This window comes from Castor canadensis, chromosome X, assembly GCF_047511655.1.
Source record: "Castor canadensis chromosome X, mCasCan1.hap1v2, whole genome shotgun sequence".
Taxonomy (NCBI): domain Eukaryota; kingdom Metazoa; phylum Chordata; class Mammalia; order Rodentia; family Castoridae; genus Castor; species Castor canadensis.
In genome coordinates this window covers 99,483,861-99,501,998 of record NC_133405.1, presented here as the reverse complement: position 1 = coordinate 99,501,998, position 18,138 = coordinate 99,483,861, and the positions used below count along the sequence as shown (strand labels likewise).

The window sequence follows — 18,138 nt, the reverse complement described above, 5'->3', positions numbered from 1 at the left end:
CTCTTTAGAGGTAGTTTGAGCCGATTGTTAGAGTTCAGCTGACTATACTCGGGAGCTGCTTTCTTTACTCGGGTGTGATGGATCCACGGGGTGATTTTTGCCACCTTGATTGCAGTGGGGGTAGTCAGGGTCACTGAATAGGGCCCTCTCCAGCAAGGCTGGAGCGGCTGAAGATTTCGCTCCTTTATCCAAACCTGGTCACCTGGTTTAAAGGAATGCATATCAGTGGTTAAGCTGATAGGGAGTTTTTCTGGAACATGGCGGTGTAGGACATTGGCACTTCTCCCAAACTGCGCATCTGTGGGAGCAAGGTTAGATTTTCTACTTTTTAAATCTCTCTTAATGCCTTCTACTAGTGGGGGTGGCCTTCCGTAGAGAATCTCACAGGGCGAGAACCCAGTCTGTTTGGTGGGGCTGCGCCTGATCCTAAGTAAAGGTAATGGCAAGATCTGTTTCCAAGTTAGGTGAGTCTCCTGACAGAGTTTACTCATCTGAGTTTTTAGTGTTTGATTCATCCTCTAAACCTTGTCTGAACTCTGAGGCTGGTATGCTGTGTGAAGGTTCCAGGTTATTTTTAGTCTCATATATATATATATATATGTATGATATCTATATATAGATATATAGAGATATACATATCTCCCCATATACATGAAGAGTAGTAAAAGCATATTTAGAGTCTGTGTATATTAACAGTTTATCAGCTGCCAGTTGAAGGGCATGCATCAATGCAATGAGCTCAGCTTTTTGCACTGATGTGCCGAGAGCCAGTGCCTGATCTTCTAGGATTGAGTCACAACCGAATGTGGGACCCTGACAGTTATCTCCCCTCCCAGTGTTAGTTTTACTGCCTCTGATACCAGCAAAGCTGTGGCTGTGAGAACTCGCAGGCAGGGAGGCCATCCCTTTGTCATTGAATCCAATTTCTTGGAGAGATAAGCCACCTGCCGATGCCATGAGCCCAGGTATTGGGTCAGGACTCCAATTTCCATGCCTCTTCTCTCATGCACGTAGAAGAAGAAAGGCTTTCTCACATCTGGGAGTCCCAGAGCAGGGGCACTGACTAATGCCTCCTTGATGGCACAAAAACCTGTTGTTGTTTAGACTCCCAGATTAGGGGTTCCCTTTTGTCCCCCAATTTGTGGCTTCATACAGAGGCTTTATTAGCAATGAGAAATTAGGTATCCATATCTGGCAGAACCCAGCCATTCCCAAGAACTCACAGATCTGTCTTCTTGTACTTGGAGTTAGGATCCAGCAGACAACTTGTTTTCTTTTTGCACCCCAAATATTTGACTTGGTCTTGGCAGATTTGAGCCTTCTTTTGGGATACTTTGTATCCAGCTTTCCATAAGAGACAGAGTAAGAGCTCTGTCCCTTTAACACAGTCCTGGTGGTTAGCTGCTGCGAGGAGGAAGCCATCCACATATTGTAAGAGAGTGCAGCCAGCTTCCTCTGCTGGATATGCCCACAAATCTGAAGCCAGGGCAGTTCCAAAGATGGTTGGGGAGTTCTTAAAATCCTATGGGAGACAAGTCCAGATTAACTGCTGTTGTCCCCCTGTCTGGGGAGTCCTCCCATTGGAAAGCAAAGATGGGTTGGTTCACAGGTGCCAACCGGATGCAGAAGAATGCATCTTTTAAGTCCAAACATGAGAAGCAGGCTGCTTCTAGTGATATCAGGGCCAGCAAAGTGAACAGGTTTGGAACCACCAGGTGCAGAGTCATTGCTGCTTGATTGACTTCCCGGAGATCTTGCACTGGCTGGTAATCACTGGCGCCTGGCTTCTGAACTGGCAGCAAGGGAGTGTTCCAGGCAGATTGACAAGGTCTCAGGATTCCATAGTTTAGGAGTCTCTGGAGGTGATGAGATATCCCTTCTCATGCCCTCATCAGGATTGGGTATTGTCTCATTCTTACTGGAGTGACTCCTGGCTTTATCTTTATTACCACTGAAGGAATGTTGATGGCTAGCCCTGGAGGGTTGTCTTCTGCTCATATTCCTGGGACCTCAAAGGGCATCTCTGGCCCCTTGAAGGCAGTCTCTACTGAATGTAGTCTCCATTCTTCTTCCCGGGGAGTGATGAGGGCTAAACCCTAGGGAGTCCTGAGCCAAAGCTCAAAGCTGCTCGTCCATCCTCCTGAAAACTGATTTGGGCCTGCAGCTTCCTTAGCAGGTCTTGGCCCATCAGTGCCACTGGACATTCTGGTATATAGAGAAATTCATAAGTCATGAGATGCCCTCCCAGAGTACATTTTTGGGCTGGAGAAATGGGCGACAGGTCTGGGTCCCCATAACCCCCACAATTGTCTGGTGTCTTTTTGAAATTGATGCCACCTGTCAGGTCACCATCGAATGTTCAGCGCCAGTGTCCACCATGAAATCTACAGGTTGGCCCCCTACTGACATATGGACCATGGGCTCTTGGGGGCCAAGGAGGGAAGTGCCCAGTTGGCCCTAATCATTGGCCCGCTCAATGTCTGCAAGCCCCACAAAGTCCTCTTTCTCTTTTGTCTCTCTGCACCTGGGCTGGAGCTATGGGCACTCACTTTTCCAGTGTTCCTCTTGGTGACAGAAGGCACATTGATTTTTCTTTAGGGGCTCTGATCACTGGCACTGTGCTTGTGGGGCATTTCCTAGGGGTCCCCCTTTGCCTCTTCCTTGGCCTCTACCCTGACTGGAACTGTGTCCTCCCTGTCCATTCAGTGCTGCTGCCAGGAGATCTACTTTTTTCTTCATTTTTTGTTCTGCCTCCTTTTGGGCTTCCTGGTCTTGGTTGACAAACACCTTAGTTGCCACTTTCAGGAGCTGGGATGCATTCATGCAAATACTTTTAATTTTTGTAACTTTCTTCTAATGTCCTTCTGGGCTTCCCCCACAAAGGTGACATTGATCATTTGCTGATTTTTAGGGGCCTCAGGATTGAAGGGAGAATGTAGACGGTATGCTTCACATAGTCTCTCATAGAACTGTGCTGGGCTCTCATCAGGCTTTTGTAAGATCTCTGAGACTTTGTTCATATTTATGGCCTTTCTTCCCCCTTCTCTTAGACCTGCCATCAGAGCCTCTCTATATCTATGTAAATTGTCTTGGCATTCTGCTTCATTTGGGTCCCATGCAGGTTCAGCTTTTGGAAAAGCTGTATGGGCATAGGCTCACACCTCACTTGTCCCAGTATTTGTTGCCCTTGTCATCATAACCTTACAATTGTCTTTAAAGCATCTCTTAAGCCAAGGAGGAGGATGAGCTGCCAATGTCTGCCATATGTCTGTGTAGGGGAACTGGTCAGGATGACCTGGTGTCCCTGTCACTACCTTATAGATTCTGCGAATGGTTTCTCAACCTAGGGATCCCTTGGAAGGCCATCCAACCTTAAAGGACACCCAATCTATTTGACAGAATTTCCAAAATTTCTGGGGTGTGAGCACCACACTGTAATCACTTGTGTACCCTCTCTTGAAGTTGTCAAGCATACATTGTAAAGGAGTCTATTTACTTTGGCTCTCACTCATATTGAGACAAGGTACAAGAGGATCAGGGAGTTTGGAAATGAGGTGTGGGATCCTCAGTTTCCAACACAAAGGGAAGACAGACAACTTTTGCTTCATCCATCCCTAGCCATTCTCCTTGCAGAGATATTTCAGATGTCTCCTAGCCATAGCAAGTCTGTATAAACCCTAGACTAGTGCCCCAAGTGGGGCTGTCCTAGACTAAATGAGAACATCCCTGGATTCTGGAAACAAACTCTGCACACCATGTGGTGACCAAAGTCATACTCCTTTCATGCTCTCAGTTGCACATCACACATTCATCCAACCCAACAAACCTATTCTGGAAAGTATCCCAGATTCCTCCTGAATAATCACAAAAACCAAAGAACCAAATTCAAGAGTACTGGTGGGTACCTAGGGGTTGATCAAGCCCCTCATCTGTCCTCTCATGGACAGGGCCTATTCTGAGGGACCTGGGTCCTACCTGTTCCAGACGGGTGCTGCTCCAAATTTTCCTGGTTCCTGAGGTTTCTACCCAGGTTTCATTGGCGTGTATAGACCTGAGGCCTCAGTCTTCATGGGAGGCTTCCCTAGCTATCTGGACTAAGTGTCCAGTGGTGCCCTGGCTGGATTGCATCCCCAGTAGTTGGGTCACAGCCCGACAGCCAGGGAGGCAAAAATGCCAACTTTGGTCTCTCCAATTCTCAGCCAATGCACCAGAAATGTTGTGGGAAACAGTCACTGAGACCATTTTCACAGGAAGCAGGGAGTTTTTTACACTAGTGGACTCAAGGGAGATAATTTCTCAAAGCCCTGGGCCCCAATCTGTGTCAGGATCTAGGTTAAATACTTACAGAGTTTGTCCCCTAACCCCCTACAGAATGTGCTCACAGTTACAGGAAACACTGCAGAGCTAGCTGGAGGCTTGCAACTTTTCACAGCTAGCAGAAAGCTGCCTGTAGACTCAGAGTGGGGAAACCAAGGTGAATATCAGATGCAGTAAGTCCCAGGAAAATAGCCAAGCTGGCCCCGACACCCCCCCTTTTTTTTTTTCCTCTTCTGGTCTAAGCCAGAGTGTTAACCCCTGAATGCCTACATCCTTGTGAGACCTGATTGAAATAAGTTTGAAAACCTGTTTTCTTAAAAGTAGCAGCAGAACAGAGTAATAATTTTTACAATGACTCTATAATAACAATCATCCTCAAGGTGTTTACATATTCATATGTAAAAAGCTTAAGCATTTTATAACAGACATCTTTAAATCAAAAACCCTGGTTTTTTTGTTACCTTGAATATCACATTAACCTTATAACAGCAGTTTAAGAACCATTTTGAGGATGCTTACACATACACACACATAAAAGTTTTATAATTTAAGTATGCCAGAAAAAATGTCAACTTAAGTGTGCATAAGATGAACTGGAATTCCAGGAGCAATTAAATTTTGCCCAGTGTTTTAAACAAATTCACACACACACACACACACAAAATTAGAGCACATGCTCAAAAAAAAAAAAGAAAAAAAAAACGTTTAAATTGTACCCAGAGGGCTAGCCAGTGGAATGCTGGATGATGCATCTGTTCTTTCTCATGAGTCTCCCTCTTTGGAACTGGAATTTTTATTACCCATCCCTTGAACTAGGTTTTGGTTATTTCCCAGGAAAAGCTCAACCCCCACCCCCAACTCTCAGAGGTGTCTTACACACTTTTGCATAGCACAGTACTTCCGCCCCACTCCCTGAACCTGAGAGACATGGTTTTACCCCAAAAAGTGGTTACTAGCGGCTGCTGGGAGGTGATCAATCTCCCTTTCTGCCTCCTGAGGCAGGCCTGAATTCAAACCCGGGTTCTTACCAGTCTGACAAGTGGTGCTCTCCTCCTCTCGCTGGTTCCTGCACCTCATCAGGTTCCATTGTACATCCGAGGCCTTCAGCCTGACTTGCTGGAAAGACGAGTCCCTTCTCCGGATCAAGCTGTCCATTGGCATCTGGTGGGATGTACACCAGCAACAAGGGAGGTGACAAATCACCATCTCCACAATCCTGGATGAGCACCCAAGAAATGTTGTGGGAATCTCAAGCTGAGATACAGGACACTGAGGCAATTAGCAGGAAGCAATGTTTTATTGTACCCGCACAGACTCAGCAGACTCGTGTCCAAAGGCTGAGCCCCAAGAACAAAGAGGTCTCACCTTATCTACCCTTGCAAGCAGGTTACAGAAGCAAAAAACAAAGCTCAACCCACATATGGCTGCATGTGACTTCATTGTCTACTTCATTCCCCCAGTGATATGCGACCTTCTTCATGTTTTAATTTTTTAAGTTTTATCTCTCTGCTTTGCCATCCTTTCCTCCTGCTTCATTATCAGAACACAGCCTGTCTGTTTTTCATCTGATCCTCCTCCCTGTTACACTACCACCTGAACCCCATCCCCACCACTGAAGACTATATTTTCAATGGTTTCTGTTTGTTTTTTAGTTTATTGAGAGTAGTATTATGATTCAGGATGTGGTCTAGCTTGTTGAATATTCTATGTGCACTTGGAGGACCTGTCTTTTCCTTGGATTCCGAGTGTTCTGTGGAGTCAGTTGGTCAACTGCTGGTGTTGTTTTCCCTTACCCTCACCGACTTTCTGTCTACTGTTCTTATTCCTGAGAGACTTCTTGCTGTTCTCCAGTGAACATTGTGGACTTGTAGCTAGGGTGACAGGCCTGAGCCTCCATGCCCAGCCTTTATTGGTTGAGATGGAGTCTTATTAATGTTTTATTCTACCTGGCCTTGAACTGAAATCCTCCCCATCTCCACCTTCTGAGTAGCTGAGATTACAGACATGAGCCACTATGCCTAACTTTTAGACTATTATTTGTGGTGCTATATATTGAACTCAGGGCTATGTTCATGCTAGGTTTATTATTTTAATTGGCCAAATTTATGGGACACCGAATTGATAATTTGATACATGTACATAGTGTGTGATATTCATCACTGATGAAGAATATGTAGTATATATATGGGATAGAATATTATCCAGCCATGAAAAGAATGATATCTGGGTTGGTTGAGTGGCTCAAGCAAGTGCAATGTCCTGAGTTCAAACCCCAGTACCACCAAAAAAAAAAGTGATACCTTATCATTTGCAGCAAAATGGATGGAATAGCAGGACATTATGTTAAGTGAAATAAATTAAATGTAGAAAAACAAATTCCACAATTCTCTCATATGTGGATGCTGTAAAAAAATGTCAGTCAGAATGTATAATAGTGATTGCAGAGGCTAAGAAGTGTGAGGAAGGGTGGAGAGGGAGGTGAGTGAGCAGGTACCCCAGCACAGTTGGATGGCAAGGTATTCTTGTTTAATGACTCAATGCTCTGCTTCCCCAGGGAAGTGCACTTCCCTATTGTCAGACAACCTCAAATGCAATTTGGTCCCATCCTTTGTGAGAGTCTCATGCTCCTGTCCCATATCTAGCATAGGTCTTGAATGCAGATCTTGTGGCTTCTTCATTTTTATTTTCCTAGAAACTTTCACAGGTCTAGGCACATAGTCTTGACTCAGTAATCCAGCAATCTTTTCTTCATGAATTAATACATTAGCACAGTGGCAGAACTGTTCAGGATCCTTGTCCCCCACAAGTATAATATCAAGTAAGACACAGAGTTGGGCACCCAGTGTGGTTCTCAGTGACACTCCATTGAGAGGATTAATTCCCACACATCTTTTCCCATGTATCCCATTCTCATCATTGCAGCTTGTCATTACAGGGATCTGTGTCATTTGAAGATGTGGCTGTGGATTTCACCCGACAGGAGTGGCACAGACTGGATCCTGCTCAGAGGACCATGCACAAGGACGTGATGCTGGAGACCTATAGCCATCTGGCCTCTGTGGGTGAGGACGGCCACCTGTGTGACTCCTGGGAGCATGTCATTGCTGGAGTGTGTGTGGCCCCTGCATAATTTAATTATATCATAGTGTCAGATTCAAGGGTCATGGCTGACTGAATGGCTGAGGGCACTGGGCACAGTGTATGCTCTCAGCAGCCCATTGAAAGGTTTCAATGGGCCCCTTCCTTGTGCAGCTTGTGAAGATGCACCTACCTCCTCTACCAGAGTCCCCAAAGCTCAGGTATCTTGGCCCATGTCCTGTGCCATTTCCCATTAACAGGCCTCTGCGTGGCCAAGCCAGAGATGATCTTCAAGTTGGAGCGAGGAGAGGAGCTGTGGATATTAGAGGAGGACTCAGGCCACGCTTACTCAGGTGAGTGAGCAAGACCAGGTATTTGGAACCTATGGGAAGGAAGTAAGACCCTAGGAGTTCAGGTCAAAGGGCATTCTTGAGCCATATTTTCCAGGAATCTCTTTTTAGAGGCCTGAGCTCTTTGAAAATAAGGACAGAAGGTCCACACTCTTCAGACACAGAAACCACACATCCCAATGTCATGCTCATACTTGAGTACTCTTTTGTCCTGATTTCTGGGAAGTTCCCCACTAGACTTACTGATCTCTGCCTTTCTTACACATTAATTTTTCCTTCTTTCCATTGCCCAATGTCAGGTATTCAGTCATACGTTCATTTAGTCAGCCACCAAACCTAAAATGAGTGTCAAGTATATGTGGGTTGCATCCTGGGTGTAAGCATCCAACAATGAGTAAAGTACTCTCCATTCTCTTGGAGCTTGAATTCTAGTGATGGAACCATCCAGAAACAAACAAATGCATAATATACTTGGTAGTGAAAAGAAAATCTATGTAAGGTAAGGAGGATAGCCAGTGATGTGTGCTTTTAGGGCATGTGGTCAGGGAAGGCTTTTTGGTGAGATTGCCGTTAGTGTTCAAACATTTGTAAAGCAAGAGATGGATGTGAGGGTGATCTGACTGCGACATCTGTCACCCCACTGATCGCCTGGGTTGATTTGGCTCAGGTGTCCCCTTCCTCCCTCACCACTCCATGTGCATCCCTCCTGAAGCTGTGCGCTCAGTTGAAGAGGATGACCATCCCCGATAGAGGAGGACCATTCCTTGGTCAAGGGTATACAAGTAGCTGTGCTCCCCTGCTAGAACCTCCAAACAAGCTCATCTGTAAAGCAAGAGGGACAGAGCCATGTAGATGTTAGGTGTTGTAGGCACAGAACTTTGAGTGCTGAGCCTCATCTGAGTGACATATCCTGGGAGAAGGAGAGACGTCAGGCTGAAAATGTTAAATGATGGTATCATTTAACCACTGTTAACAGGAGGCTGAATTATAGAGTTTTTCAGAAAAAATAATTTAATTTTTTTAAAGACAGGGTCTCCCTACATAGCTCAGGCTGGCCTGCACTTCTCTGTTCTGCCTGAGCTTCCTGCTACTGGGATTACAGGTGTACACTACTATGACCAGTGAGTTACAGAGTTTTAAAGGTTACATTAAAGAGTTCGAATTTTTGATAGTACTCGAGTTTGAACACAGGGCTTTGTGCTTGTGGGGTAGACATTCTTCCACTTGAGCAACACTTCAACCCCACACCTCAAGGAGCTTAATTTTATACCATGACAAGGAAAAACCATCTTGGAATTCTGTGTGAAAGAGTCACATACTGTGATTTATTTTTAAAGGGTCTCTGTCACTACTGTGTGGCAACAGTGCCATCAGGGGTAATACCCTTGGGCTGGACAACAACCGTTTTCAGCATCAGAAGATACGAGCTTTGAATCAAAGTGTGGACTATAACAGGTATGGGAAAGGCTTCCACGAAGAAACAGGCTTTGCTAGACCTAAACGAACACACACAGGAGATAAAAGCTTTGTGTCATGAATGTGGGAAAGCCTATTGCAGGAAGTCAAACCTCATTGAGCATCTGAGAACACACACGGGGGAGAGGCCCTATGAGTGTGGCAAATGTGTGAAAACCTTCAGTGCAAGGTCACACCTCATTGCTCATCAGAAAACTCACACAGGGGAGAGGCCCTTCGAATGCCATGAATGTGGGAAATCTTTTGGCAGGAAGTCACAACTCATCCTACATGGCAGAACACACACAGGAGAGAGACCCTATGAGTGCGCCGAGTGTGGGAAGACCTTTTCTGAGAAGGCGACCCTCATGATTCACCAGAGAACCCACACAGGGGAGAAACCTTACCAGTGTAGTGAGTGTGGGAAAACATTTCGTGTTAAGATATCCCTTACTCAGCACCAGAGAACTCACACAGGGGAGAAACCATATGAATGCGGGGACTGTGGGAAAAACTTCCGTGCAAAGAAGTCCCTCAATCAACATCAAAGAATACACACAGGCGAGAAACCCTATGAATGTGGAGAATGTGGGAAATTCTTCCGAATGAAGATGACTCTCAATAATCATCAGAGAACTCATACAGGAGAGAAGCCCTACCAGTGTAACCAGTGTGGGAAGTCTTTCAGGGTTCATTCATCTCTGGGGATCCACCAGAGAATTCACACAGGAGAGAAGCCTTATGAGTGCAGCAAGTGTGGAAATGCCTTCTACGTGAAAGCACGCCTCATCGAACATCAGCGGATGCATTCGGGCGAGAAACCCTATGAGTGCAGCGAATGTGGGAAAATCTTCAGCATGAAGAAATCCCTTCAGCAGCATCAAAGAACTCATTCAGGAGAGAAGCCCTATGTGTGTAGTGAGTGTGGAAATGCTTTCTATGTGAGAGTGCGCCTTGTAGAGCATCAGCGTGTTCACACGGGAGAGAGGCCCTTTGAATGCCACGAGTGTGGGAAGGCTTTCTGCCGCAAAGCACACCTTACAGAACACCAGAGAATGCACACAGGCCGGTCCTGGCCTTGCCCTGTTGAGAGGGCCCCTCCCTGAAAACACTGCCCCAACTGGATGAAGCCCCTTGGGGCATCTGATCACCAGAGCATGCAGAGTACACCTGTCACAGTTTGGCATCAAACTTGGTCCTGATCCTCTTAAGGAATAGCTCATTGTTGTTTTTATTTGTATGTCCCCAATTAGTGGTGAAGTTGAACAGATGTGGAATGAGATTATCTGTTGACTGACCATTTGCATTTTCTACTTCTTCCTTTTTTTGGCAGTACTGGAGTTTGAATTCAGGACCTTGTATTTGGTATGCAAGTACTCTACCACTTGAGCCATACCCCACAACTTTTTAATTTAGTTCATTTTTCAGATACAGTCTCAAACTTCTTCCCAGGGCTAGCCTCAGACCATGGTTCTCTTACTTTTGCTTCTTGAATAGCTTGGATTACAGGGATGGACCACCACACCCATCTTATTTTTGAGATAGTTAACTTTTGCCCAGCTGGCTGTGAACTTCAATTTTCCCATCTGTGCCCCTTCCCCACATAGTTGGGATCATAGTATGTATCATCCCAGGCCCTGAAATTTTTCTACTTTGCATTGACTGCTCTTATCGTTTCTTCATTGTTTCTTAATGGGCTGTTCATCTTTTACTTCCTGGTTTATGTACTACTATTGCTTAATATATGAGAATATAGAAATCTTTTTTCATTCATGTGTGTTGTAATATCTTCTCATAGGCTGTGGGTGGCTCTTTAATTTTTGTCAACTCTTCTTGTGCCAAAGTTTTACGTTTTAATTATCATCAATTTCAAGGTGATAATATTTGCCTATACTTTCCTCAAGAGTTGGGGGCTTTTCAACATTTAGAATTTTAATCTGAGAGATTTTTTTGGCATAGAATGGAGTCTGCAATGTATAATTAAATACTATACTGTCTGTTAACTTTTACAAAAATGGTAACACACTGTAGTTAAAGTTCAGCAGCTGACATTTTCACATGATGCTGCCTTCCCAAAACCTATCCACATTGGGGTGACAAGACAGCTAACGAGAGTGGTAAGACATGACGTTATGAGCTTGTGAGGGTCGGAAGACTTCGGTGCAAAGGGGTGTGATAAGATAACTGCTGTGGGCTCTGGTGGGTCAGCAAACATTGTGCCCTGACCTAAAAGGAGTGTAAAGACTGCCAGGAACTGGTGAAATGAAGTGTGACACACACTGGACAATATCATGGGGTACAAACTGTACTTATGTCCCTGGAAGTCAAGTCAAGCTGCAGTGAAGCCTTAAGATAATAGGGTATCCCTCTGCCAGGTTTTCAAAGACTCTAGTGGTCAGGGTTCCTGATTTCTCATGGTCACCCAAGTCTGAGTCCTGGTGTGGGTGAGCAGGAGAAATCAGGAACTTCAGCTCAACTTGACTTCCAGGGACCTTAGCACAGTTTCTCCTGGCTTCCATTAGCCTCACCCTTTGCCTCCAACATAGTGTTTGATGAGCCTCCCTTAGGTGGGTGTTATGTCCTAAACCCTCCCAAAGACTCAGCGTGGTGATGGCTGACCTCCCAATAGCTCCCAGCCATGTGTCTTACCATCTTCCTCCCATCCTAATGCAGTGTCTGCTGACCCCATGGTGGCCCTCTCCATTTTGTTCACTGATCCCTGATTGGCTACTGGGACAATGAATTTGGGTCACTGAGCTGTCATTGCAATGTCTGTGCACTCTACTTGAGAGGCCACCACTATGTCTGCACAGTGCATTCCCAGAATCCTTGCACCAAGATGTGTCTACTGCTCCCCAGGTAACTGCCAGTATGGTAACTTTGGTCCTCCTGAGCCTCAGCATGGTATTGATACCAGTGGTGGGTGTGGACCGAGTTTGGACTGCATAGGGAGTAGTTGCAAAGCAACAAGTCTTTATTAAGGAAAGAAAGGGTAAAGGCTCCAAAGAGAATCTATATCTTCCTGTAAAAAATGTGTGCTACCATACTCGCTCTCTTTATCTTTTGGCTGTTGCTTCTTCTGCCCCCATCTTAGCTGCTTATCACAAGCCAACTCCTGTCATCCCTCGCTATGAAGACGAACCTCTAAATGCTGTTAGGGAAATGGGCAATAACCATTCTAACTGCCTCTCTGCTGAGAGGGGGTGAAGTTGGGGCAGCCAGTCTACGGTTCCTCTTCCAAGAATGGTCGATCTAGGGAGCCTTGAGAGAAGTGTGGTGAGAGTTGTTGTTCTGAGTTCCTCATTATTTGAAGCTTTATTGCTGATAAATGAGAATAGACAGGTTTTACAATTAAGTAAGCAGGGGCCAAAAATAAGGAGCAGGATAACTATAATGAGGGGCTCAAGAAAGGGAATATCCAGGCAAGAAGGCTATTGCCTCAGGAGGAAAAAAGCATCACTTATGGAGGAAAACAGGTCGTGGAGCCAGCTGCCATGAGTGATCCCAGCTTGATGCACGGGTTCGAGGCACTTGACTACTGTGGGTTCTTGTTCTCTAAACTTTAATGAATTAAAGCAAGGAACACTGGCAGAATGAAAGCAAAGAAGTTTTTATTGCCACAAAGCAAAAGTAAAGGCTGCTTGGAGAGACAAGCAGCGGGACCCAGAAACCAGTAGTCCACTGAAATGCTTTAGGTTTCCTCTTTTACTGCTTTTTCAGCTCCCCCATTTATTCCCCCTCCCTCCAAATTTCACTGGTCCCCAGAGTGTGCATACAGAGCTTCTGCTTCTTGTGGTTTTGTCACCTCTGTTCTTAGTTCATTCTTGCTGCACATGGGGACTTCTGAGAAAACCCACCAAGCTTCCTCTGCAGCTGCACAGTCCCTGCTCACGAATGTAGTGAGACAGGCTATTTAGAAGCAGCCTGCCTCACCAGACCACCGCTCAGGGCATTGCTGGACATTGCATCAAAGCAAACACCATCGCTCTCCCTCTCAAGTTTGTTCTTTAAGTCTATCTATTAAGCATATGTTGGCTTTGATTTCTACCAAATTTTCCTCTACTGTCCCAGATATGTTGATATACACGCAGCATGTTTCGTTTAGCATGGTGTATAGACCTCCAGCAGCTGCAGTGAGAATATCTAAACCTCTCTGATTTTGCAAAACTACTTCTACCAAGGAGTTGAGACCTTTTTCCTGGGCCTCGAGTGCCTTTACAGTGCCTTCCAGGACTCACGAACCGTAATAGTCAGATTTAATATAGACTTTTCTAAAATGAGGATTCTGGCGAACCAGAAGTGTCCTCTGTAAAAAGCATGTCCCACAGTGGGATTCTCCAGGATAGCATTATTATGGCTGTGGCCACCCCAGTCTTTTAAGATTGAGGTCACCTTGTGGGAGAAGGCATCCGTGTTTTCTGCATCTAAGGTTGCACAGAGTGAGGAATTGTTCCAAGAAGGAGCCCATGTTAGGGATCGCCCCAGAGGACGCCATTTCATGGATCTCACAATAGTCCACATCCAGGATGGTGGCTACTATTGCACAATTACCGGTCCCAAATCTGGGAAGAATAAGATAGACATCCTTTCTGTGAGGGGAACAAGCAGTCATGGGGAATAAACCATAGAAACGGCTCTGGGAATGTAAAGGAAACAAATGACAGAAGTAACTTTGTCTTAGATAAAGAAGACGGGAAGGAAAAGCAGACATCTAAAGAGACGTGGGAAACAAGCAGCTTCTGAGAGAAATAACAAGCCTCTCACCAAAGTAACAAGATGCAGCTGCACAATGTGGGTCGTGGGCCCCAAGGCCAGGATGAGCTGACCAGACCTTTTTGGAATGCTCAGTTCAATAAGGAAAGGGATAGACAGGTGGTTGGATTCAATGAGAAGCTGACTAGGCGCCAAGCAATCACAAATATGGAATAGTTGGACCTAAGCCAGGTAGTACCCTATATCATCTTCTGGACTTCAGCATTGTTTTGCTTAGCCCTTTCACTAAGTCCCACCTATCAGGGTGCTTTGCTACCTTTCAATAAACTTTGTGCTTGCTTTAACTCAACTTCTGGTCCTGCATCTTCCATCATCAACTATGCCAGAGCACAGACTTGGGAATAGCACTCCAGTATCACTTTCCACATAAAAAGGTGAATCGTGTTCCCCTCAAATCTACTCCAGTTGTAGGTCCCTGTACCCATGCCTGCTTATAGGGTGTCTTGGTAAACAGATCTCTAGTATCTTGCACAACATCCCACTTGGCCACTCTCCTGTACTCTCTGTATAATTAGTTCAAATTTTGACGTGTATCCTATGCATTTACACACACAGGAGAGGCTTGATGACCATGCCAATTAAACTGTGTCTGGAGAGTTGGAATAACATTTTTCTAAAAGTCATTTGGATAATGTTTTTAGGTGCCTTAGTTTGACCCGTGTAGTGTGTAAGATTAAGATGATGTGATACGGTAAAGTGGCTGATTCCCATGTATTCCTTTTTTTGTAAAGGAGCTAGTGATAGGGAAAAAAAGACTCATTGGGATAAGTTTGGATGGAAATTCATGACAGCAGTGAACTCCAGAAGAGGCTTACCCTAGAGTAACGAGGATCTTCCGTGGGGCCTGCTTGTCTGAGAGTCCATCTCAGGTCTGAGGATTTGTGGACTGAGATCCGGTCATCAGAGAGTAAAGTATAAATTGCAAAAGGATGTGTTGAGGGAACCCAAGAAAGGTCCGTCTACATCCAAATTAGAGAGCACAAAGAGGGTCGGCCCTCTAATCTGGACACTTGTGCAAAGGGCCTGATTAGTTGAGGAGTTTCTCTACACCTGCCCATTATGGTTGACTCTGGATTTGGAATTGTCCTAGGTTTAAGATGAAATCCATGGTATTTAGCTTGGATGGTAAGATGAGTTTCAATTGGGTCTGGTGAAGTTATGAAAGGAATGCCCTCAATATCCCATCTTATTTTAGGACAAACCCAGCAGTCTGTCTTGTTTGTTATCTGGGAGAGTTTTGACAGAGTAGTTGCCCAGGGATGGGGATGGAGAGAACAGGTGCCACCCTGAGTTGTTAGGAAAATTATTTTGATGGACGGGTTAGAGGCACTCAGCTACTGTGAGTTCTTGTTCTCTAAGCTTTAAGGAATTGAAAGCAAGGAACTCTGGCAGAATTACAAGGAATTTTCTTTATTGCCTCAAAGCAAAAGAGAGACAAGCAGTGGGACCCAGAAACCAGTAGTTCACTGAAATGCTTTGGGTTTCTCCTTTCATTGCTCTCTTAGCTCCCTGCCTTAATTCTCCCTCTCTCCAAAGTTCACTGGTCCCCAGAGTATGCATTTAGAGCTTCTGCTTCTTGGTTGGTTTTGTCACCTCATTCTCAGCGTGTTCTTGCTGCTGGTAGCGACTTTTGAGAACCACCAGCTTTTTCTTATTGCCAGCTTGTAGGCTGGTGCTCTGTGGTTTCTTGCTATGACTCTAGCTACACAGGAAGTTCAGCTACCAGGTTGTTAGCAGGGCTGTCAGCTCAACCATGCAGCAAAGTCTTTACAGAGTGGATGGCATTATTGACCCCAGGCTGGGATCTACAAAGGCACCAGTACTATTCCTTTTCAATTTGGTGGAGTGAGTAGTTCATTTTAGTTGGAGAGCATGTTGAAGTTTCAGATGTAGAGACCCCAGAATAGAGTTGAGATAGAATAAAAAGAGAAGCAAAAGGGGAGTTTCTCTTGGACGGCCCATTTGGAGGGGGTTACAGAATATAGTCCCACCTTGAAAATAATTATGTAATAATAATTAATAATTATTGTAGCTGTTCCAAAGCCAATGAAGAGCCAAAAATGTCTGAGCATCACTTATCTGGAGAAGTACGAGTCTGCTTCTTGAAGAGTAGCTTGAGCTCTTCCAGAGGCTCACAGTTGTAGATGTCAGGACTTGGCTCAGAGCCTGTCCTTTCCATAAAGGATCTAGGGAAGGACTTAAGGCAATGATTTCACTAGCACTAACACTAAGTCTTCAGGTTTATATATTGTGGGTGGGGGGATAACTCTCTTGGAGGGCCTCTGTAATCTGTTGTAAAGTCCGTTGGAATCCGGAGAGGGAGAGTACATGTCTTACCAAGTCAGGAGTTTCTCTATCAAATAAAAGGTTGTTGGTCAAAAAGGGGCACCCATATACCATCTCATATGGGCTAAGGCCTAAGATTTGGGGGATACTGCAGATTCAGATTAGGGCCATAGGTAGTAGAGAGGCCATGGGAGATGAGTCACCTGTGACAATTTTTGAAGGTGTCTTTTTTGAGAATGTCATTTTTAAAAAACCTTTCCTGAAGTCTGGCACCTCCAGGTGCGGTGCAGATGGTATTGTATCCCCAGAGCCTTAGATATTCTGTGAGACAACTGCCTGGAAGGAGGGGCCATTATCACTTTGTAAGCTCTTTGGGCGTCCAAAGGGAGGGATAATTTCATATGCTAATGTTTTTATTACCTCTGTTGCCCATTCTGTGCGGAGGGGAAGGCCTCTACCCACTTATTATTACCAGGAGGTATTTAATCCCCTTAGAGTTGGGCTAAGACCATTTGCCAAGTGTTCTCCAGAATAGTGGCCTGTGTACTGGATTGCAGGGGGGAGGGCACCCTTGGGTTAGGAGGGTTATTCTGCTGATAGATCTCACAGGCTCAGATCACCTGTTCGATAGTTTTTAAGAGGTCCCCCTCCAGGAAAAGCCTTTGGGGTATCTCATGAGTTTTTTTCTATCCCTAGATGGAAAGCCTGGTGGAAGGCTTTTAGGACTTTCCATTCATTGGCATCAGGGATGAGCACTTTTCCTTCCTCTGATTGGAACCAGCCTGAGGCATGTAGAGTATATGCCCTTTCTAAAGCCTGGTGTCTTTCCTTTTGACTCTATCTGGGCTTTTCCCCTTCTGTGAGGTTCCATGGGATCAGAGGAGCCTGAGTTTGGGAGCCCTCAGCCCTCTGAGCTGCTTGTTTTGCCTCTAGCTCATCTCTTTCCTTCTGAGATTTCATCAGCTCCTCTTTGATGACTTCTGCACATGCTTAGACTGGGCTTGCCTGAATAATCACCACCCTATTTTCCAGTCAGCTGGTTGGTATTTGTCATTAGGTCTGCAGCATCTCTAGTGCTATAGACGGCAATAGAGTGACATCAGATACACAGGCTTTCCTCACATCCTAGGAGTTGATCCAAGAACAAGTGATACTGGGGTTATTCTTAGAATTCTGCCTAGCTACAACCACTTTTGAGCTATCTCCTTATTCATAAATATCCCACTAACACATCCCCACCTATGACCCTTGTTAGGCAATCTATCTTTTCTTAGCCACTTACTCACTGAAAAATCTTTCCTTCATGAACCTGTTAGGGGATGGATCACCCAATTAAAATTTGCCCATAAAGGTCAGGCATACTGGTGCACACCTGTAATCCCAGCACTCAGGAGGCTGAGGCAGGAGGATTGTGAGTTCTGGGCTAGCCTGGGCTACATAACCTATAGAAAAGAAAAGAAAAAAATCAATCAACCCAGGCTTCATTTGCAGATGAGGCCAGTTGTTGGGAGAAGGTTGTAGTAGCATCTGGTGGGAAGTCTGTCTGCTGAGTTCCCTGAATGATCCTGGAGGCATCTAGGGTCATCTAGAGCATTTTTCTGGTTTAAGGGTTTGCATTTCCATAGCATCATCACATGTGCAGCTGTTTCTCTTTCTATAGTAGCCTCTATAATGGACCTGATAGATCGTATAACCAAGGGAAGGGGGCAGGGAAGTAGTATGTATGCTCCCAGAATTAGACTCACTGCCCCTACCCATGTTTTAAATCCACCTATGGCAGAAAATCAAGAGCCAGATGAGGACTAAGAACTTAAGTAGGAGTGGAAGAGGGAGAGAGTTTACAGGAGAGGCGTAGCCACGTGAGGCCCAGCGGTACACA

The 18,138-nt window shown here is 45.2% G+C and overlaps 1 protein-coding gene across 1 annotated transcript in view; it reads left to right on the top strand.

Annotated features, from left to right (window-relative positions):
- Znf157 (zinc finger protein 157) overlaps positions 1–11,180 on the top strand; it is a 42,410-nt gene extending 31,230 nt beyond the window's left edge. Inside the window, 4 exon segments of the mRNA XM_074062860.1 lie at positions 7,253–7,379; positions 7,656–7,748; positions 9,083–9,272; positions 9,274–11,180. Of these exon segments, the coding sequence (XP_073918961.1) occupies positions 7,253–7,379; positions 7,656–7,748; positions 9,083–9,272; positions 9,274–10,306 (1,443 nt within the window). The 3' untranslated portion in view covers positions 10,307–11,180.
- Positions 11,181–18,138: the final 6,958 nt, after the last annotated feature.